We start from the raw sequence: 22,503 nt of genomic DNA on the forward strand, positions 1-22,503 counted from the left end.
GAGGTACACTTGGGGCCTGCCTTCTTGCACTACTCTGACATGGTTTGGCAAATAATCGCCAAGGCCCTGCCTTTCGGCAGAGAACTCAACAAGAAGGAGAACTACGTACTGAGCCTTGGACCCAGTGTGCTGGGCATGTCAACAGTGCACTCAGAAGCTAGTATCTCCCTTCTAGGAGACCTTTTGGCAAAATCACATCACTTGTACAATACAGTTAACAACTTGAAAAAAAAATTGTCCACTTCAACCACCTGACTGGCTTCAAGTTGGACAACAGAAGACAAAAGGTAATAAGTGCACACGATAACACAACCTCCTCTGCACTTGAGAAGCAGCTATTGGAAGCTGAGACAGGCCAACAAGATAGCCCAACTGTGAGTGTAAGTAAAGTATGTGCACTCGGGAGCTCACATCCTATGTCAACAACATTCCAGGTTATTTTTATTTTGGCAGCAAGCCTTCTGCAGGACGGCATCTCCGCAAAATCTGTTTATGGTCAGCACAATTACTTTCAACAGAGCTTCCCGGGAAAAAGGGACATGCACAGCTGTGCATCTCCAAACATCCTACCAACTGAAAATGCTGGAAAAACTCAGCAGGTCTGACAGCATCTGTGGAGAGAAAAACAGTTAACGTTTCGAGTCCGTATGACTCTTATTCAGAGCTCTGAAAAACATAAGGACATAAGAAATAGGAGGAGTAGGCCATTCGGCCCCTCAAGCCTTCCCCGATATTCAATAAGATCATGGTTGATCTGCCCCAGGTCTCAACTCCTCTTTCGTACCAGCTCCTCATAGCCCTCAACTCCCCAATATTTCAAAAATCTATCTACCTCCTCTTTAAATATTTTCAGCCATCTAGCCTCCACAACTCTCTGGGGTAGATAATTCCAGACATTCACTACCCTCAGAGAAGAAATTCCTTCACATCTTAGTTTTAAATGAGTGCTCCCTTATTCTGTAACCATGTCCCCTAGTTTGAGAATCCCCCACTAGTGGAAATATCTTGTCAACATCTACCCTGTCAAGCCCCCTCAGAATCTTGTACTTTCCAGTAAGGTCACCCCTCATTCTTCTAAACTCTAACGAATAAAGGCCTAACCTGTTCAGCCATTCTTGATAAGTCAACCCCTTCATCTCAGGAATCAGCCTAGTGAATCTCTTTTGAACCGCCTCCAATGCCAGTACATCCTTTCTTAAATACGGGGACCAAAACTGTATACAGTGCTCCAGGTGAGGCCTCACCAACACCCTGTACAGTTGTAACAAGACTTCCCTATTTTTAAACTCCAACCCCCTAATAATACAGGCCAAAATTCCATTAGCCTTCTTAATTACTTGCTGCACCTGCATGTTAACTTTTTGTGTTTCATGCACAAGAACACCCAGATCCCTCTGTGCTGCACTTTTTTGGAGTCTCTCTCCACTTAAATAACAGTCGGTCTTTTGATTTTTCCTACTAAAGTGTATGACCTCACACTTTCCTACATTAAACTCCATCTGCCAAGTTTTTTCAAACTCACTCAACCTACCTATATCCCCTTGCAGATTCCTTATGTCCTCATCACAACATGCCCTCCCACCTATTTTGTATCATCAGCAAATTTGAATACATTACACTCTGCCCCCTCCTCCAAGTCATTGATATAGTTCATAAATAATTGAGGCCCTAAGACTGATCCTGGTGGCACTCCACAAGTTACATCTTTCCAACCTGTAAAAGACCCATTAATCCTGACTCTCGGTTTTCTGTGTGTTAACCAATCCTCAATCCATACTAATACATTACCCCGAGCTCCTATCTTGTGCAATAACATTTTATGTGGCACCTTATCGAATGCCTTCTGTAAATCCAAATACACTACATCTACCAGTTCCCCTTCATTAGTTCTGCTTATATCCTCAAAGAACTCTAGCAAAGTTGTCAAGCATGAGTTTCCTTTCACAAAACCATGTTGACTCTGTTTGATTGCCTTAAGCTTTTCTAAATGTCCTGTTATTTTTTAATAATGGACTCCAGCATTTTCCCAATGACAGATGTTAGACTGACTGGCCTCTGGTTTCCTGCTTTTTGTCTCCCTCCCTTCTTGAACAGGGGCGTCACATTAGTGGTTTTCCAATCTGCTGGGACCCTCCCGGAATCCAGTGAGTTCTGGAATATTTCGACCAATGTCTCCACTATATTTGCAGCCACTTCCTTTAAAACCTTTGGATGCAGGCCATCAGGTCCTGGCAACTTGTCTGCCTTTAGTCCCATTAGTTTCTCAAATACTTTGTCCCTCGTGATAGAGACTGTTACAAGATATTTCCTCCCATTAGCTCCTTACTTATCTGATATCTTTGGGATGTTTATAGTGTCCTCCACCATGAAGACCAATGCAGAATATTGGTTTAAATTATCTGCCATTTCCTTGTTCCCCGTTATCAATTCTCCAGTTACATCCTCCAAGGGTCCCACGCTCACTTTAGCCACTCTCTTTTTATATACCTGTAGAAGCTCTTGCTGTTTGTTTTTATATGTCTTGCCAATTTACTTTCATAAGCAATTTTCTCCTCCTTTATTCGCTTTTTATTCATCCGCTGCTGGTTCCTTAAAAATTCCCAATCCTTTGGCCTACCACTAGTTTTTGCCACTTTATATGCGTTAATTTTTGATTGGATACTCTCCTTGGCCATCTTTGTTAACCACTGATGGTTCATCCTTCTCATTGAGCCTCCTTTTTGACCGGGATAAATTTTTGCTGAGCGTAAGGAAATATCTGCTTAAATGTCTGCCACTGCTCATCCACTGACCTTCCTCTTAGTCTATTTTCCCAGCCCACTTTATACAACTCTTTCTTTATACCTCTGTAATTGCCCTTACTTAAGTTGAGGACACTGGTTTGAGACCCGAGTTGCTCGCCCTCAAACTGAATTTGAAATTCTACCACGTTGTGTTCGCTACCCCCAAGGGGATCCATAACTACTATACCTCTTATTAACCCCACCTCATTACATATTATTGGATCTAAAATAGGCTGCTCCCAGGTAAGTTCTGCAACATATTGCTTCAAGAAACAATCCCTGATGCACTCTACAAATTGGTCTTCATTTTACCCCTGCCAATCTGATTTGTCCAATCAATATGCTGATTAAAATCACCCATGACAATTTTAGTGCCCTTCTTACACGCCTCCATTATTTCCCAATTTATACTTTGTCCTACAGTGAGGCAACTCTTCAAGAGGCCTATGGATGCCTCCTACCCGTGACTTCTTCCCCTTGCTACTCCTTATTTCCATCCAAACTGATTCCACATCATGATCAATTGCACCTATATCATCACTCAACACCGCAGTGATATCTTCCTTTATTAACAAAGCTACCCCACCTCCCTTTCGCCTATTTTTCTGGAATGTCAAATACCCTCGAGTTCCCAGTCTTGGTCACCCTGCAACCACGTCTCTGTAATAGCTATCAAGTCATATTTATTCATTTCTATTTGCGCCATCAACTCATCTATTTTGTTACAAATGCTTCGTGCATTCAGATAAAAAGTCTTAAGCTTTGACTTTTTACCATTATTACTCATTCTGGTTCTAATTTATATTTATATTTTCTGCCCCTTCCTGTCACACTTTGATTATCGTTTGCCTCTTCACTACCCTGCAGCTCTGCTCTCTCATTTTTTATTGAGTATTTAAAAGCTTCCCTTCAATTGAACCCTTCCCCCGACTAATTAAAGTCCTACCTACAACCCTAGTTATATGATTTACCAAGACACTGGTCCCAGCATGGTTCAAATGAAGCCCATCCCAATCCCCAGTACTAGCACCAGTGCCCCATGAATCAGAACCCATTTTGCTCACACCAATCATTGAGCCATGCATTTACCTCTCTAATTTTATTCACCCTACGCCAATTTGCACACGGCTCAAGTAGTAATCCAGAGATTATTACTTTTGTGGTTCTGCTTTTTAATTTAGCCCCAAGCTGCTCATAGTCCCTCTTGGCACCAGGTAGGCAACACAGCCTTTGGGGCACACAGTCTTTGCTGCAGAGAACAGTATCTATACCCCTAACTATGCTACCCCCTATTACTACATCATTTTTCTTTTCTCTCCCCACTTGAATGGCACTCTGTACCATGCTGCTGTGGTCAGTTTGCTCATCCTCCCTGCAGTCTGTGCCTTCTCCCACACCGGGAGCAAGAACCTCATACCTATTGGACAAGGGCACTGGCTGAGGCTCCTCCGAAGCTAAATTCTGGATCCCTATACCTCACTCGCAGTCACACCCTCCTGGGGTCCCTGACCACAGTCCAAATTTGATGTGATTAATCTAAGGGGTATGACTGTCTTCTGAAACAGTGTCCAGGTAACTCTCCCCTCCCCTGATGTGTCGCAGTGTCTGCAGCTCGGACTCCAGCTCAACTCTGAGTCAAATTTCCTCGAGCAGCCAACACTTGCTGCAGATGTGGTCACCGTGGATCACACTGGCATCCACCAGTGCCCACATACTACAGCTGCAACACAACACCTGCCTAGCCATCTCTATTATATTTAATTAATTAATTTTGTTGTTAAATATTTTAAAAGTGAATTTCTTAGCTGTACTCTTCAGCTATAAAAACATCTCCTGATTTAAACCACTTGGCCAGTCAAAAGAGACATGGAAGAGATACCCACCAATCACCTACTTGTTTTCCTTTGATGTCACACTTTGGCTCTGACAGGTAGGAACAGGTTGAAGGGGCTCTTGGCCACCAGTTTTTATCTCCTGCTGCGCTTCTCCAGAAGGGTCATACAGGCTCAAAACGTTAACTCTGTTTCTCTCTCCACAGATGCTGCCAGACCTGCTGGGTTTTTCCAGCATTTTCTGTTGTTATTTCAGATTTCCAGCATCTGCAATATTTTGCTTTTATCCTATCAACTGAGCTATTCAACAATATACACTGCCACCTGCCAAGGGATGTAGAACCTTGGTTAGGTCTCACTTAGAATACAGTGCAGAGCTTGGGTCTCTATATTTTGAGGAGGAGAGGGGCACTGGTCGAAAAAGATTTATCAGAATGATAGCAGAACTGACAGGTTATACCTACCTACACAGGCTGGGACTCTATTCTAGAAAAGAGATGTATGAGAGGTGACCTGATAGAGGTCTTTAAAATTATGAAAGGGTCAACATAAAGATGATGTTGCCACTTGTGGGGAGGTCAGAACTAAGGGCCAGAAATATAAGACAGTCACCAACAAATCCAACGGGGAATTCAGGAGAAACTTCTTTACCCAGAGAGTGGGGAGAATGTGGAACTTTCCACCACAGGGAGTGGTTGAGGTGAAAAGCATAATTTAGATATATTCCTTTCTCTCTCATGAAGTTAAGGCTAGATTGATAAAGTAGAATGAAGTCGGGAGGAGGTTCGTGTGAAGCGTAAACCAGTTGGGCTAAATGAACTTTAAGCACAGAGTCAAAAATACACCATATGCCATGAGGGACGGGGCTGACACAGTGGTAATGTGTATATGGTGGCAATTATTCCTTGCAAGCTTGGGCACCGTTCAGGAGACTCTTCATCTTCAAATATATTTCCTCCCGCAAATAGGCCTATTGTTTCTACCCTTCTAACTCAGCTGGTATCGAACCTTCACGGTTTAGACAACTCCTGATTGGTGCCCATGACTCTGAAGAATGCCAGTCAGCAGAGTCCCAGAGTCAGCCGCTTGAGGAGTCCCAAAGCAGTTCATGGGTGACCAGCTCCTTTTAATTCTATTTCTCCCACCTAAAACCCATTACCATGTGACTCAGTGCACAGGCCTCTCGGCACATTAGCCCAGTTCACAATTGGCCTTTGGAGAACTCATTGCTATTTGTCAGACTAGGCAACGGATTAATCCCAAATGACTCAACAAAGAGCATGATGCTTGTTATTCCCAATACAGATTCCTTTCCAAATGCCCCCAAAGACAACTAAATTAGGCTTAACCACCCCAAGCTTATCTGTCTAAACTATAATTCAGTGCCAATCTGCATCCTAGTTCCACATGGGGTCTTTATTTACAACAAAGTATTCTGGTGAGGAGCAGTGATGAGGGCAACCAAAGGTCACAGTCACTTGGACAGGAGTTTGAGAGAGACCATAGGTCGAACCAGTGAGGAAACGGTTCCAGTTTTAAACGCAAGGCATTTTTTTTATTTTAAAAAAAGGGAGAAATGGTTTTTAAGATAGTTTTGGACTGAAACAGAGTGAATGCTCTGGCAACTGATGAAAAATGCGACATGCCATTCTGATAATTATGTGCATCCATCAACTCCTGGTACGTGGGCAGAAGAACCCAAGAGTAGGAGTGTTTGAAGCTTTGGAGAAATGCACAATGCGCTCCTTGTTATAACTCCAAGGCTTTAAACAAAGGGCCTCAACCAAAGTGTGAGCCCACCTTTCTCTCTCAGATGCCCAGCTTAAGTTGCTGACACAACAGTGATGATTGCACTCCAAAGTAATTCATCATCTGAGAGACACCTTGAGGCACTTGGGAGGGATGATGGAGATCATAGATAAAAGTGAGTGTCTCTCCCTTTCTTTCTGACAAGTCTGCTGTGCATGACGGAGAGTTTCTATATAAATAAAACTTTTTATTCATATATATAAATAAAAGTCCTATTTCCTCAGCTCCATCCTGCTCCTGTCAGTGAAATGAGCCCATTCCCATCAGGTACAAGCCTGCTGCTTCCAGCTCATCTCATTGAACCACAGGCTTAAGGGGACTTCAAAGCGTAGCCATTTACAAACTGGTCAATGTGTCACTGACGCTTTCTAACAGTCCTGGAAACAAAATCAGGTTGGAGGTTAAATACACAATCTGGACCTGCACCAAAAGCAAGACCCCTAAAGAGAGAATAAACCGTGTTTGTTTTACAAGGCACTTTTAATGCTACAATCAACAAACATTGCACGCATCCCAAATGTATTTTTTTTTATTCTGCCAACAAGTCGCCGATGGGATGGGATCCCTGCAACAATCCGTGAGTTGCTCTCAGCACAGTTTCCCAGGCAAGATGCATGTGCACAACTGTTTATCTCCAAACATCCTGCCAAGTGGGCCACGCAACAATGTGATGTACTCCGCCATCTGCAAGGGGATTGTGACACGGGACCAGTGTTATCACTGGATCTCGTGGATTCAGCAGTCTGCAGGAAGCCATTGTACCACAGATAATGGAAGGTTTTTCCTCCCAGCTATTCAAGTCCAACCTGCTGTGTAATTGAGGCTGTACAATGGCATATCCAAACTCAGTTTCCACCATTCATTTACTAACTCCCCTCCCCAACCCTGAACAGATTACATTCCTTTTCATTCAGGCACCACCTTGCTTTAACCCTCGAAATGCCTTTTTCTTTTTCCCCATTACAAGGCCTGCAATTCTTCTTTTTAATTTTGCATTTCTTTTAAATGTGCAGTAATTAGAGCTTCAGTCCACCTATGGACTTCCCACTCACACACACATTGACAATTCAGGAGGAAATCCAAATGGATCCAATTTCATGCTCCCCTGTTTTGGTAATAATGGTTAAGCCTAGAATTTTGCTTCAGAATTTCAGCATGTTCAGAAAGTTTGTGCGAGTGACATGATATCCTTTCTATTCTCCAGTCGTACTCAAGGTTGTTTAATGTGAACACTAGTTCTGGACCCATGCTCTCCAGTTAAACAACCTGCTGGCAGTTAAGAACACTTCACTGTGTTCTTAATAACTGGAACATGCCATCCCTTCAAGAACCCATTCAACATGTCCACTAACTCATTCAGCCCATCTTAGCTCATCCATACAGTCCTCCCATCCCAGCATCCAACTGGCTCTTCAATGCTTTAGGGCTCTGCCATCCTACCCAGAAGGCCATTTCAATCATTGCTCACAAAGTAGTGCTTCCTGACATTTGTCTACATTTTCCTCTCATCAATTTGAACTTGCCCCCTTTGTCCAAATAGAATCATAGAGGTCTACAGCACAGAAAAAGGCCTTTCAGCCCATCGAGTGCGCCAGTCAAACAAGTACCTAACTATTCTAATCCCATTTTCCAGCACTAGGCCCATAGCCTTGTATGCCATGGCATTGCAGGTGCACATCCAAATACTTCTTAATGTTCGTAGAACCTCTCCTCACAAGTTGGACAACTCCCAAAGCCAACCCAGTCACTCTTCTCTGAACCCTCTCCAACCCACTAATGTCCATCTGAAGATCGTTGCCCCAGACTACGGACAAAGGGGTCATCCTCAAAAGCCTCACCCTCCTCCCGATTTCTCATTCCCCTCGGCGTCAGGCCTCCAGCAGCCTCCTTTTGTGGGGGTGACAGGAGGGGGTTAACTCTGCTTCCCCACTGCACCCCTCCCCCCACCAAAATATCCTCTCACAAACTAAGGCCCCATTCATCCATCACGCCTGTCCTTGCTAACTAACCACTGGTTTGCTGTGTCTCTTCCCCCACCCCAACCACAAGCATTAAACTTGAACTCCACACCTTAATTTTAAATCACTCCCATGTACTTATCCCACCTCACCCCTGCAATTTTTCTCCAAAACACTTCAGTTTACGGACTCTGACCTTCTTGCTCCTCTTGTCACAGTCCCAGGCTTGACTCCCTCTTACAGAAGCCTGTAGCTTTCCTCTGTGCCTCTCGGTATCCTCCATAGGGCCCATTGGGCACCCCTCTTCACTGCCTCCTCACAAGCAGCAACCCCAACTGCCCCATCCCACTCTCTCACCGACCTTCCTGCTCAGTATGCCCGCTGGGGGCTCATCGTGCCAATCTTCTTCCTGTCCAACTCAGCCCTCCCTTTGCTGACCCTGTGGGCTCTGCCAGCGGATCAGCTCTCACTGCTCTTCTCCACATCTCCCTCCAGAATGTCCGTTCATTTGTGAAAGATGCCTTTGCCATCCATGAACTCATTGTGGACGAGTGGATCAACATCATGGCCCTAATGAAACCCGGCTGAGGGGGGATGACACCTTTGCCCTAAATAAAGCCTCCCTGCCTGGCTATACCTTTCATCACGTGTCCTGCCCACACTTTGATAGCCCTCATCACCAAATCACACCTTGGCCTGATCTTCAACGCCTCTGGCACTTTCTCTTTCTTTGAACATCTCACCTTGTTCCATCCCTCTTGCCTCTCATTTAAAATCCTGGTTCGCCACCACCAATGCAATTTTCTCACCACAATATCTTCACTGCTTTCCTCTCTCAGCCTCTGCACCGAGTGACTTCTCATCCTCGGTGGTTTCAATCTCCATCTCAACTCATGGTCCCTCTCCTCCGAATTCAGTGTCCTCTTCATCTCCTTTAATCTCTCCCTGCATGTAAACTCCCCAATCCAAATTCACAGCTACCGCCTTGACCTCGCTACTCCCATCATATCAATCATGGAGAAGGCCTTTTCTGATCGCTTCCTTGTCTCACTCAATACTCACATCTGCTTCCCCCTTCAAACCCTACTTCCTTCTGTTTTCACCTCTGGACAAAGTCTCTGCCATTTCACTTATAACTGCACTCTCAAAATCCCACTTGACTATTGACCCTCCATTCACTGCAACCTTTCTGCAGCTATCAACACCCTGGGGGTTACCACTGGCCAGAAACTGAACTAGACTAGCCATATAAACACTATGGCTACAAGAGCAGGTCAGATGCTGGGATTCTGTGGAAAGTAACTCACCTCCTGACTCCCCAAACCTTTGTCCACAATCTATAAGGCACAAGTCAGGAGTGTGATGGAATACTATACACTTGCCTGGATAAGTGCAGCTCCCACAACACTCAAGAAGCTCGACACCATCCACAACAAAGCAGCCCGCTTGATCGGCAGCCTATCCAACATCTTCAACATTCACTCCCTCCACCACCCACGCACAGTAGCAGCAGTGTGTACCATCTACAAGATGCACTGCAGCAACTCACCAAGACAGCACCTTCCAAACCCACAACCACTACCATCTAGAAGGACAAGGGCAGCAGACACATGGGAACACCACCGCCTGGAAGTTCCCCTCCAAGTCACTCACCATCCTGACTTGGAAATATATCACCGTTCCTTCACTGTCACTGGGTCAAAATCCTGGAACTCCCTCCCTAACAGCACTGTGGGTGTACCTACACCACATGGACTGCAGCGGTTCAAGAAGGCAGCACACCACCAACTTCTCAAGGGCAATTGGGGATGGGCAATAAATGCTGGCTTAGCCAGTGAAGCCCAGATCCCGTGATAGGAGAAAATAAAAAGCAACCAATCTGGTCAACCGCAGCCTCAACTCCACCTTTGAAGCCACAGTCCCCAATAAACCATTAGTCTCTCTCCCTTGCTCCCCACTCCACCCCACCCAGCCATTTCCCCCAATACTGCCCTCGTCTGTGCTCCTTTAGGCCCAATGAATGCAGACTTAGAACATAAGAACCTAAGAACTAGGAGCAGGAGCAGACAATTCAGCCCCCCGAGCCTGCCCCACCATTCAATACGATCATCAACGGAACAGAAGTGCCAGATCTGGCTGGACCACATACAGTGCTATCAAGGCCTGCTGTTACCTTCTAAAACTGCTCACTATTCCAGGATCATCCTGGAATGTAAAAGGTAACCCCCTAGCTTCTTTTCTCAACTGAAAGCCACCTTCTTAGACCCCTCTCCCATGTGTCCTTCACCCTCACCTCCAACAATGCATGAAAATCTCATGGGTTTTTGTCAGCAAGATGGGGAACACCCCATCAGCTGTCTCCGCCACATCCCTCCCTTCCACTAGCCCACCAGGCCAAACTTCCCCTAATCCACCCCGTGCCCTAGCCCTGAACTGTCATCTTTCTCTCCTATCGCCCCTCATGCTCTCTCTGAGCTCACCTTGTCCATGAGACCCACCTCCTGCTCCCTCGACCCCATTCAGTGTTAGCTTTCACATGTACGCTGACGACACCCAGCTCTACCTCACCCCCAATTCTCTAAACTCCTCCACTCTTGCTAAACTATCAGACTGCTTATCCGACATCCAGTACTGGATAAGCAGAAATTTCCTCCAATTAAATATTGGGAAGACCAAACCCATTGTCTTTGTTTCCTTCCAAAAACTGACCCCTGGCTATCGACTCCATCCCTCTCCTGTGCAACGGTCCGAGACTGAACCAGAATGTTCACAAGCTCAGTGTTATATTTCACCTTTGTACCATCACTAAGGCTGCCTATTTCCACCTCCATAACGTTGCCCTTCTCCGCCTGTCTCAGCTTATCAGCTGCTGAAACCCTCACCCATGCCTTTGTCACCACCAGACTTGACTATTCTAACACACTCCTGGTCGACCTTCCACATTCCACACTTAGTAAACTTGAGGTCATCCTAAACTCTGCTGCCTGTGTCTGAGCTCACACCAAATTCCTTTTCACCCATCATCCACGCTCACTGACCTATAGTGGCTCCAAATTAAAATTCTCATCCTTGTTTTCAAATTCCTATAAGGCCCTGTCCCTCTCCGTCTCTATAGTCTCCTCCAGCCCCACAACCCTCTGAGATATCCGCATTCCTCTAATTCCACCTTCTTCAGCTACCTAGGCCTAGAATTCCCTCCCTAAACCTCTCCGCCTCTCTACCTCTGTCTACTCTTCGAAGCGGCTCCTCAAAAGATACCTTTGATCAAGCTTTTGGCTGTCTTTCCTAATATGTCTATGTGGCTCAGTGTCATGTTTTATTTTATAATCCTCTAAAGCGCCTCGAGACATTTGATTACATTAAAGGTGCTATATAAATAAAAGTTGCCTCTGAGCACAACACTCCCTCTAATGACTAATGGAAGTATCTTCCGCCACTTCAACCCCGTTCTTTATAGCCCTGTCCGAAATCTTTAGGCCTTGGCACCTTTGAAAAACCTTGATTTTTGACCATGCTCTTGGCCACTTCTCCTAATCTCTCGCCCCCAGACTGAATATCTGTTTCCCCACTTGTTTCAGTTTGGTGCCTTGGGACAAGGCTGCTACATGCTGCTGTTCTTCTGATCAATCTACACTCCTAGGAACACGAAAGTGCACAGCACACTCACCCAATGTAATTGGTTCGGAGGGAGATCTCGAGCTCCCGCAATACTTTAGTTGATTCTTGCACTCGGCGCCTGAATTTCTGCAATCAAGAACAGAAGGGATGAGGTTAGCATAGGGGGCAAATTTGGTTGGTTCTTTGCTGGGGCATTAAACCGAGAACCATACAAAAGGCACAAGTGAAAAATAGTGCAACTCACCTGTAGGTACACAGTTACACAATTGCAGACCAAACTGTTCACAATCTAATTGCCCCCGAGATGAACTTCTGGCCACATCTCCACATTGTCACTAAGACCATTGATTTCTACCTTCTCAACATCGCTCAACTTTGCCCCCCCCCCCCCCCACCTTCCTCTGTCTCACCTCATCTGCTGCTGAAACCCTCATCCATGTCTTTGTTTCCTCCAGACTCGACTATTCCAACAGATTCCTGGCTGCTCTCCCACACATTCTACCCTGCGTAAACTCTGCCGCCCATGTCCTAACTCACACCAAGTCCCCTTCCCCCATCACCCCTTGCTGACCTGCATGGGCTCCCAATTAAACAACACATCAATTTTCAAATTCTCATCCTGGTTTTCAAATGGCCTCACCCCTTCCTATCTCTGTAACCTCCTCAAGCCCAACAACCCACCAAGCTAATTTTAATTTAATTTTTTTTAATTTTATTTATTTCTTCCCCACCCCACCAGGCCATCTGTCACTTGGTTCTATGTTGCGCTTTCATAGAGCGCTGGCCCTTATTCTGCTATCTTACCTTTATGCCACTATCGACACCTTCTTTACTCTTCAGCACTAACGTCTTTTGTCTTGTGTCTGTGACATCTTTGTCGATCTCTCCTCAGACCCCACCCATCCCTGGCCTCCTATCTTGCTCCACCTGCTCCACCCCCTCAAACAGTATGAAATCCATGACAACCTCTCTAGCTCTGAAGAGTCATATGGACTCTGATGCGTTAACTTTATCTCTCTCTCTCCAAAGATGTTGCCAGATCTACTAGCTTTTCCAGCATTTTTTTTAATTTTTATTTCAGATTTCCAGCATCTGCAGTATTTTGCTTTCAATCCTCCAAGATATCTGAGCTCATCTAATTCTGTTCTCTAGAGCATTTCCAATTCTAATCACTTGGCCATTGGTGGCCATGCCTTCAGCTGCCTGGGCCTTGAACTCTGAAATTCCCTCTCTAAACCTCGCCATCTCTCTACCCATCTCTCCTCCTTTAAAACACTCTTTTAAACCTGCCTCTTTGACCAAGCTCTTGATCACCTGTCCCAATATCTCCATATGAGACTTGGTGTCATTTTTAAAAAAATAACGTCCCTCTGAGGTGCCTTGGGATGTTTTATTCCATTAAAGGCACTATATAAATGCAAACTGTGCACATAATCGTGACTCGGCCATATCTCTGACTCTCCCAGGAAGTTAGACAAAGAAATGGAGGGTATGTCGCATAAGATAACGCTGCTAATATAGTGAGATTCTCAAAGATGGGACGCTGAATTCGGGATACATGTTTCTTATTAATTTAGGGTCCAGAGTTGCCACTTCATCACTATGTCACGCCCAGTGAGTGATCCACACCGAGTGATGCTGACTACACAGGTGGCGATGTCATTGGTTACAAACAGCAACAGGGAGGTGTCATCAGACTGATAGCAATGCAACAGGCACGTGACAACTTCAGAAAAACCAATTCTGCCGATGCACAAACATGGTATAAGGATACCAGGGGTAATTTCCTCCTTCACTGCCCTGGGCAATTGCATGGGGGAATGAATTGCCCCACCAAAACAAGAGGGACAAAAATCAGACGGGTTCTAAAACATTTGGGTTTTGACCACATTAGGCTCCAACCCAAACAGTGAAGGCGAAAAGCCCACACGCCCTCTCCTCCACTTTTATTTTCACAAGAAACAGATATAGAAGAAGCTGCACTTTGGAAACAGCAAATGAATTTTCCCCCTCATTTTCTCCTCGACATCTTTCTTTGCCCCCCATTCGGAGGGCTGGCTTCTCTAAACACTGGCCCGTAGCTAATCACGGAGCTGTGGATGATTTATACAATACGTTGGATTTACAGCACAGAAACAGGCCATTTAGCCCAACTGATCCATGCCATGGTTTGTGCTCCACCCGAGCCTCCTCCCATCTTATCAGCATATTCTTCTATTCTTTTCTCTTGCTTATGCTTATCTAGCTTCCCCTTAAATGTATCTAGGTTAGTCACCTCAACCGCCTGTGGTAGTGAGTTCCCCATTCTAATCACTCTCTGGGTAAAGAAGTTCTCCCGAGTTCTTCATTGGATGCGTTAATGATTGCAATCAATCATTTGCCTTCCCTTTCTCTCTCGTGTGGCAAAACCCACATCACCAGAACCCAAAGGAAGCTTTTGAACCCACTGTTCATTGGATTGTGTGAGGGCATCCTTACGCCAACTCACTGATCTACCAATCGAAGACAGGTACAATTGTTACTTGGCCCTCTGGGCCATTTCTTAGTATGGACAAAGACATGTTTAATTATTGGTGAATTTGGGGCTCATTAAAGTGAGGGTCAATGGTATCAAGGTTCGAAATACCTGCACACTTAGGGGAGACGGTGGCAAAGTGGTAATGTCACTGGATGAGTAATCCAGAGACCCAGATGAATATTTTGGGGACTTGGGGTTCAAATCCCATGACAGCAGCTGGTGAACTTTGAGTTCAATTATAAAACCTGGAATTGAAAGCCTGCCTCAGTAATGGTGACCATGAAACTATCAGTTGTAAAAACCCGTCTGGGTCACTAATGTCCTTTAGGGAAGGAAATCTGCCGTCCTTACCTGGCCTGGCCTACATGTGACTCCAGACCCACAGCATTGTGGTTGATTCTTAACTGCCCTCTGAAATGGCCTAGCAAGCCACTCAGTTCAAGGCCAATTAGGGATGTTGGCCTTGCCAGAGACACCCACATCCCATGAAAGAAAAAAAAACACTTGGCAGCAAACAAGTTGTTTTCTGACATTTACTTCAATTGGGGACTCTTGCTTGCTGAGAGGCCCTATTGGATTCTGACTGGAATTTCTGGCCTGTGTTCTCCATGGGCAAGACTCCTCTCAAGGAATAAGTCATCAGAAAATTACTGTGTTGACGTCCAGTATTCCCAGGTTGAGAACAATGCCAACTGTTTTATTACCAGGCAAGAAAGCCGCCTGTCTTAACTCAGCACACCAGCATTAAGATAGCAGCCAGTGTCCAATGTCATCACCAGGCCACGATCTGAAAATGTCATCAAGGACCCCGCGGTTCTGGGCGGACATTTAGCTCCCAAGTCAAAATCGCCAGGGGTGGGGGCAGGCTTCTGGTAGCTGAAGGATAGATAAAGAAACCTGAGCACTTTACTGGGAGGGTTGCAATCATCTCCTCAATGCCAAAGATGAAAGGACAGTGCTATATGCCTTCATAGAAAATATTTTTAAATAGACACAGCTCATGTGTCATGCCACCATTTTGACAGACTTTCTCTGCATAACAAGCCCTTTATCCACAAGTGTGTAATGAAAGTTCCTTTTACCTTCCTGGTGACTCCTGGGTCCAAGTAGCTCTTCAGTTTCTGGATGTAGGTATGTGGAGGATTCTTCACCTGAAAGCGCTCCTGACAATGCAGACAGAAACAAAACAAACAATCAAATGGTCATTTAATCTCAAACACAACAGAGAGAAAAAAGAGAGAGAGAAAAACGAGAAGCTTTCTTCAAAATGCACCTGGCAAATGAGGAGCAGCTCATTTGTAAATTTGCCTCAATCCAGCTTTTCAATATTGAGAATAAAATGTTTTCACTTCACACCTAGAATAATGAGCTTATGGCTAAAGAACCAAAGGGGAGATGAAGAGAGATTTCCTTACACAGTGACTTATCGTCTGGAATGCACTGCATGAAAGCAGGTTCAATAGTAACTTGCAAAAGGGACTTGGGGAAATATTTGCAGGGCTTTGGGGAAAGAGCAGGGGAGAGAGACCAATTGGATTGCTCCACCAAAGAGCCAGCACAGACACATTGGGCTGGATGATGCTATGTCACAACAGATAAACATACAGGTAGTATGAATCATTGCAGACGTTGTTGTACCTGGAGTATTTAACCCCCACCCCAGTTTTGTCTCCCCTCCTAAAAGGTGCTGACTCACACTGGGACGCCTCACCTAGGAGGCCATTTTCGAGCCAAGCCACGGAGTTTTGGCAGGTTATTCAGGCACAGGAAGCACCACAACGAAGCCCAATTCCATCCTTGCTCAGTGTCCACATATTCGCTTCCCACTGACAAGTGATCTGGGGACAGAAACCCTCCCCAAAACAGAGATGCGAGGCCACCAGTAATTGCCTCGAGCTGATTAGCAGCTTTGAGAATAGATTACTCAGGACAGACCAAGAATTGAACCAGGGTCTGTCAACTGTTAGCTACGATTAAGCACATTTACTCGATGAGGTGGTGGGAGGGGACAAGTTTGAATCTTCATTGCAATGCAAGCCTAGATTTTCTAAAGCAGCATTCATAATTCTGGTGAAAACAGTCTCTTGGGCATGCTCAACTTTCATCGTTCCATCACTGGCGACCATGCCTTCAGCTATCTAGGCCCTGAGCACTGGAATTCCCTTCCTTGACCTTTCCGCCTCTCTCTCTCCCTCCTGCTTTCCAATGCTCCTTAAAATCACTCTCTTTAACCAAGCTTTGGGTCACCTGCCCTAATATCTCCTTATATGACTCAGCATCCACTCAGGCTTGATAACACTCCTGTGAAGAGCCTTCTAATATTTTACTGTTAGAGATGCAAGTTTTTGTAGTCCATTGGGCTATGTGGGGGTTTTTGGGGGGTGGGGGGGCAGGCAAACAGAATGGATATTACAGCATCGTGTATCTAAACTCATCGGCCAATATTTCAAATGGGTACTCCTATTGGGGAGCCTCACCCCCCCCCAGGAGTGCTTATTATGGAACTGCACATGCATTTCCCCACTATTTTCCATCCATTAAAAAGAGTGGCAGAAAATCATTGACAGCCAGCTGTGATTTATATCTGCTGCTGCCTGCTGAGGTTCCTTAATGGGAGAACGTATCCAAAAACTTGGCCTTGTGAGCCTAAGGCCCAGGCTGACCAATTTTGCCCAACCTCATTGCCCATGTCTGAACCCTGCACTGGAGCCTTTTGGAAACAGGGCCTGCGAACTTCTCCGATGCAGCAATCCTAGGCCAGTAGAGTTTGAGTGGCTCAGGTGCTGGCACAGAGGACCAAGCTGGATGCTAATCCATGGAGTTGATGGCACAGCCGATCCCTGACAAGTCTCATGTCAATAGAGCCATTCCCTGAAGAGGGGAGAGTGTGGGGCCTGGAACAGAAGCTCATCAACGGAAAACGTATTCCTGAACAAGTGTTCCAAGGTAACATTCCATCCCCCAACCTCTCCCACAAAAATGCTCAAGGATAACAGCACTGGAGGTCTCTATATATCTTAAGTGGGCTAGACAGGTCCCAGCAGATTGGAAAATCACAAACGTGAGACCTCTATTCAAGAAAGGAGGGAGATAGAAAACAACAAACTATAGGTCAATTAGCCTAACATCTGTCATTGAGAAAATGTTGGAATCCATTATTAAGCAAGTCATTTGGAAAATCATAACAAAACCAAGTTGACTCTACTGAATTGTATGAAAGGGAAATCATGTTTGACAAACTTATTCTAGCTCTTTGTGGATAAAACAAGCAAGGTGAATGAAGGGGAACCAGTAGACGTAGTGCATTTGGGTATCCAAAAGGTGTTCAATAAGGTGCCACGGAACTGCAAAAGAGCTCATGGTGTTGGAGGTAGTATATTAGCATTGATAGACGAATGGGTAATTAACAGGAAACAGCGTTGTAATCAATGGGTCATTTTCAGGTTAGCAAATTTTAACTGGTTGAGTGCGACAGGGATCAGTGTTGGGATCTCAACTGTTTACAATCTATATTCATGACTTGGATGAAAGGACAGGCTGTATTGTGGCCACACTTGCTGATGATAGGTAGGAAAGCAAGCTGTGAGGACACAGTCTGCAAAGGGATATAGATAGGTAGAGAGTGGGCAAAAATTTGGCAGATGGGAGCATAATGTGGGAAAATGTGAGGTTATTTACTTTAGTAGGAAGAATAGAACAACATGATATTATTTAAATAGAAAAAGACTGCAGAATGCTGCAGTACAAAAGGATCTAGGTGTCCTTGTGCATGAAACAAAAAAGTTACCATGCAAGTACAGCAAGTAATTAGGAAGGCAAATAGAATGTTGGTCTTCATTGCAAGGGAGAAGGAGAATAAAAGTACAGAAGCCTTGCTACAACTGTACAGGGCATTGGCGAGGCCACATCTAAAATACAGTTTACAATTTTGGTCTCCTCACTTAAGAGGGATATACTTGCATTGGAGGCAGTTCAGAGAAGGTTCACCAGGCTGATTCCTGGGATGAAGGGATTGTCTTGTGAGGAAAGGTTGGGCCTGTACTCATTGGAATTCAGAAGAATGAAATATGTGTAATATGTAAGACTTAGAGGGTGCTTAAAAGGGTAGATGCTGAGGTGCTTCCCATCATGGGGGGAATCTAGAATGAGGGGGCATAATTTCAGAATAAGGGGTCATTAATTTAAGATGGGAACGAGGAGGAATTCTTTCTCTCAATGGGTTGTAAATCTTTGGAATTCTCTACTCCAGAGAAGTGTCGAGGCTGAGTTATTGAATATATTCTTGCTGAGATAGAATGATTCTTGAGCTATAGGGGAGTCAGGGGTTATGGAGAACAAACAGAAAAGTGGAGTTGAGGGCAAGATCAGGTCAGCCACGATGTTATTGAATGGCAGAGCAGGCTCGAGGGGCCAAAGGCCCTGCTCCTGCTCCAATTTCTTATGTTCTTATGACTGGATTCTAAGTACCTGGTCACAGATGAGATCCCATTTTTTCTCATTGTCATACTGTCGTAGTAACCGTGCTTTATCTGGTGGAAGGTTCATAGAGTTCTGCAAAGCAAACAGATACAGTGCTGTTATTTTCCAGTGGGACAGATTGACAAAATTAAAGTGAACTCCTACATGTATGCACACAAACATAATCACTGAGCGATGTTCAAAAATCTGGGGTAGATTTTCAGCTGGTCACCCCAGGTGTAAAACTGGCACTGTGGATCAGGTGCCCTTTCTGGTAGCTGCCTGATTTTCATTAAATCGATAGCAATGACAATCAGGGCACTTCTATTGTGGGGCACCCGATCCAAAATGCCACTTTTATACCTTGGTGGCATGTTGAAAATCACCCCCTTGTTTCAAATGCCATCAGCCCTCCTCTCAGCACGCTCAGGAGATTGTTGGCCCATAGGTTGTCAAGGAGAGGGCCAATGGGTGAGCAGGACCGAGTGTGCAATAAGATACGGGCAGCATGGTGAATGATCGCTGCTAACCAACTGTCCACACCAGAGGCGGAAGTTCAGAATCTCATCAGGGCGGTCGATGTTGAGTCTGTGTCCCCTCCATGTCATGGTGCCTGATCTGAAGAGTTTCTCTCCAGCAATGTCATTGTTCTGCCATGCTGATTAAGCCAGACTTTCGAGTTCAGCCACCACCCCTAACATTCTATGCCAAAGCCTTGGCTAACAGGACTGCATGCTGCAGCAAAGAAGATAAAAACTAAAGAGACAGGCTATGTTGGGCCTGCGAGAATACTCGAGTCACATCATTAGCACACATACCAACCAGCAATTGAAACCAAAAGAACATTTTTTTTACTATACAATACTGATACTGAACTCCCAATGCTCTGGATACTAAATTACTTTGTGCAGCTTATGCCTATGTCAAATAGTGAGAAGAAACGGACTTGCATTTATGTAGCGTCTCATCCCAGCTCTCAAACACCAGCAGAGCTTTGCAATAAATGAACTGCTGTTAAACATGGTGGCCACTTGAGGTTTTCCAAACAACACGATCGATCAGTTCATCTATTTCTGACGGTGTTGACCGAGGAAAGATTGCTCGCCAAGACACCTCTTTGCCATCACAGGACCTTTAATTTGACCTAAACCAGTAGAAAAGACAGAGGGGGCCTGGATTTCATATCTGATCTGAAGGGTGGCAGCTTGGGTGTCAATCGTGGATCAGTCATCAGCACTCTTGTCTCCAAGTCACAAGGTTGTGGGTTCAAGTCCCACTCCAAAACTTGAGCGCAAAAATCAAGGTTGACTCTTACGTGCAGTGCTGAAAGACTGCCAGAGAAGCCGCCTTTCAGATGAGACATTAAACCGAAGCCTGGTCTGCCCCCTCAGGTAAATGTTAAAAGATCCCAAAGCGTTATTCCAAAGAAGAAGAGCAGGGGAGCTCTCCCAGTGTCCAGGTCAACATTTATTCCTTAATCAACATCACTAAAATAGAATTTCTGGTCATTATCACAAGGCCCTCTGTGGGATCTTGCTGTGCGCAAATGAGCTGCTGCATTTCCTACATCACAACAGCAGCTACACTTCAAAAGGTTGGCTGTAAATCAGCTATAAAGCCCTTTGAGACAGCTGGTGGTTGTGAAAAGCATGATATAAATGCAAGTCTTTCTTTCCAAAGGAATATGAAATCCTGGAATAGAACCCGAACCGACAATTTTTCAACTCAGAAGCCCAAGTGTTACCAGATAAGGCAGGCTGGCACACGACCTACAGGTTATCTCCTGACTTGTATGATTGGTCACTATGCAAACACACTGGTGTTAAAGACGTATGCTGTAGGCGTTAATTGCCATCACATTTCAGGATGTTTTGACCATTTTTGATTGGAAAGGGTCTAGGTAAAGAGTTGGGTTAAAATGTGCTTCTAAATTGAAGCTCACTTGTAAAGGGCAGGTTTCTCAAACAGGCCACATGCTGAGACACACATCTGAAGCCAGACAAAGCCATCTGGCTGGATGACCTCAGCCAATGGGGCTTGTTAAAATACTTTCCAGCAAACATTACACCTTACAGATTGGAGCACCTCATTCTTTCTTTTCCGAGTTTGGCATGGAGCTCATTGGAATGGTTGCCCACACGTAGGCAGGTTTGATTAAGAGCTCTATTGGCCCACACAGAGTTGCCAAAGTCAGAAGGCAAATATCTTTGCTTCCTTCCCATTCAAAGCTTTTGAGTCAGCTGGCTTTAAAGAGCAGTTTGTCTTTTGTTAAGGGAAAAGCCACCAGGGCCTTTGCTAAGGCAGAGAGTCAAAATACTAAGATAGTTAGCAGACCTCTTGCTTCAGTGAGGTCAGATAGCCCACTGAAGCAGGGTAGCATGGTGTATTTATTAGTTTCATATTATTTTGTGGGAGCAGGTTGCGTCAAGTGATTCAACTATTGCTCTGTACATCCACCTTACTGCACAATAAAGCAGTTCAATAATTCAAACCAGGCCTTGTCTCAGTCTGCCCCTGGAGAGACTGAGGAAACACATGAGTGAACGGCATGAAAATCCAGTCCACGTCACAAAGGGAATTTCATTGTTACACGCCTGGGGCCCACTGCTGCACCCAGTAGATATCGAGTCACGCAAGTCAACTCCCATAAAATTAAGACACTCCAACCATTTATGCAGTGACTGCTGAACCCAAGGAGGTATTTATACAGAACTGAAATCCTGCTGATCACCTTCATCCAATAACGGCATTTGCAAAGCCCAATCTTCAAGAAAGATAGCAACTGCTGAGATAAAAGGGAGGACAATGTTTGATCTCTTGGTCCTGAGCTGTGTGTGATAAACAGGCCAAGGATCCTGATGCACTTCAGTTGCCTCCTATTCCCTGGCTATCAGGAATCTTGGATCATGCAGGATTAATCTGCTTTTGGCATTTCCCAGCTGGCTCACTGAGGGTGTAGGAAGAACAGACAGACAGAGGAAGTCTTGATGTCCATCATCCTGGATCAGAAGGGCTCTAATAATCGAGAGGTACCTCATTGAATTGCCTGGTCACAGAAGTGTTATTAAACACAATCCTGGAGGATCAGAGGTAACAGACAACCTTGGCATTTGAACCCAAAAACCATCTGGCTGTAGATGAGCCAAACCCCTCCTCCAACAGTTTACAAACCGAATCTCAGCTTGGATAATCTATTTACTCAAGGTTAACTTGAACCAAGAACTCTGAGCCAAGCACTAAGCACTAAAAACAAATCATTGAATTGGTTCAGCTCAAGTGTCACAGATGAAGTTATGCAATAACAATGGACTTTATTCCCTTAAAAATAACAATCTCTCAATAGCTTGGTTATTATTTGCAACAGGAGGATGACCTTTGTCAAGCGGTCCCACATTCAATCTCAAATCAATCAGTGTAGCAATAAGAATCTCAGGGGCTGGAGCAGGATGGGAAAAATGGGCCACAGTTCTGGATCTTGACTACTTTCAGATGGTTACAGCACTGAAGGGAGACCATTTGGCCCATAG

At 45.0% G+C, this 22,503-nt stretch overlaps 1 protein-coding gene across 5 annotated transcripts in view; it reads right to left on the reverse strand.

The window, feature by feature from the left end:
* Positions 1-22,503, reverse strand: part of LOC121273276 (formin-like protein 3) — a 194,775-nt gene that overhangs the window by 74,502 nt on the left and 97,770 nt on the right. For all 5 annotated transcript variants that reach the window (XR_005941969.1, XM_041180340.1, XM_041180339.1 and 2 more), the window contains exons 2-4: positions 18,986-19,069; positions 15,601-15,681; positions 12,050-12,126 (exon numbers count right to left, since the gene is read on the reverse strand). Coding sequence is in view for 4 of the 5 variants with exons in the window: in XM_041180340.1 (XP_041036274.1) it covers positions 12,050-12,126; positions 15,601-15,681; positions 18,986-19,069 (242 nt within the window). In the remaining variant the exon portion in view is untranslated. The remainder of the gene's footprint in view (positions 1-12,049; positions 12,127-15,600; positions 15,682-18,985; positions 19,070-22,503) is intronic.

Source organism: Carcharodon carcharias, chromosome X (genome assembly GCF_017639515.1).
Source record: "Carcharodon carcharias isolate sCarCar2 chromosome X, sCarCar2.pri, whole genome shotgun sequence".
In the NCBI taxonomy this organism is placed as follows: Eukaryota; Metazoa; Chordata; class Chondrichthyes; order Lamniformes; family Lamnidae; genus Carcharodon; species Carcharodon carcharias.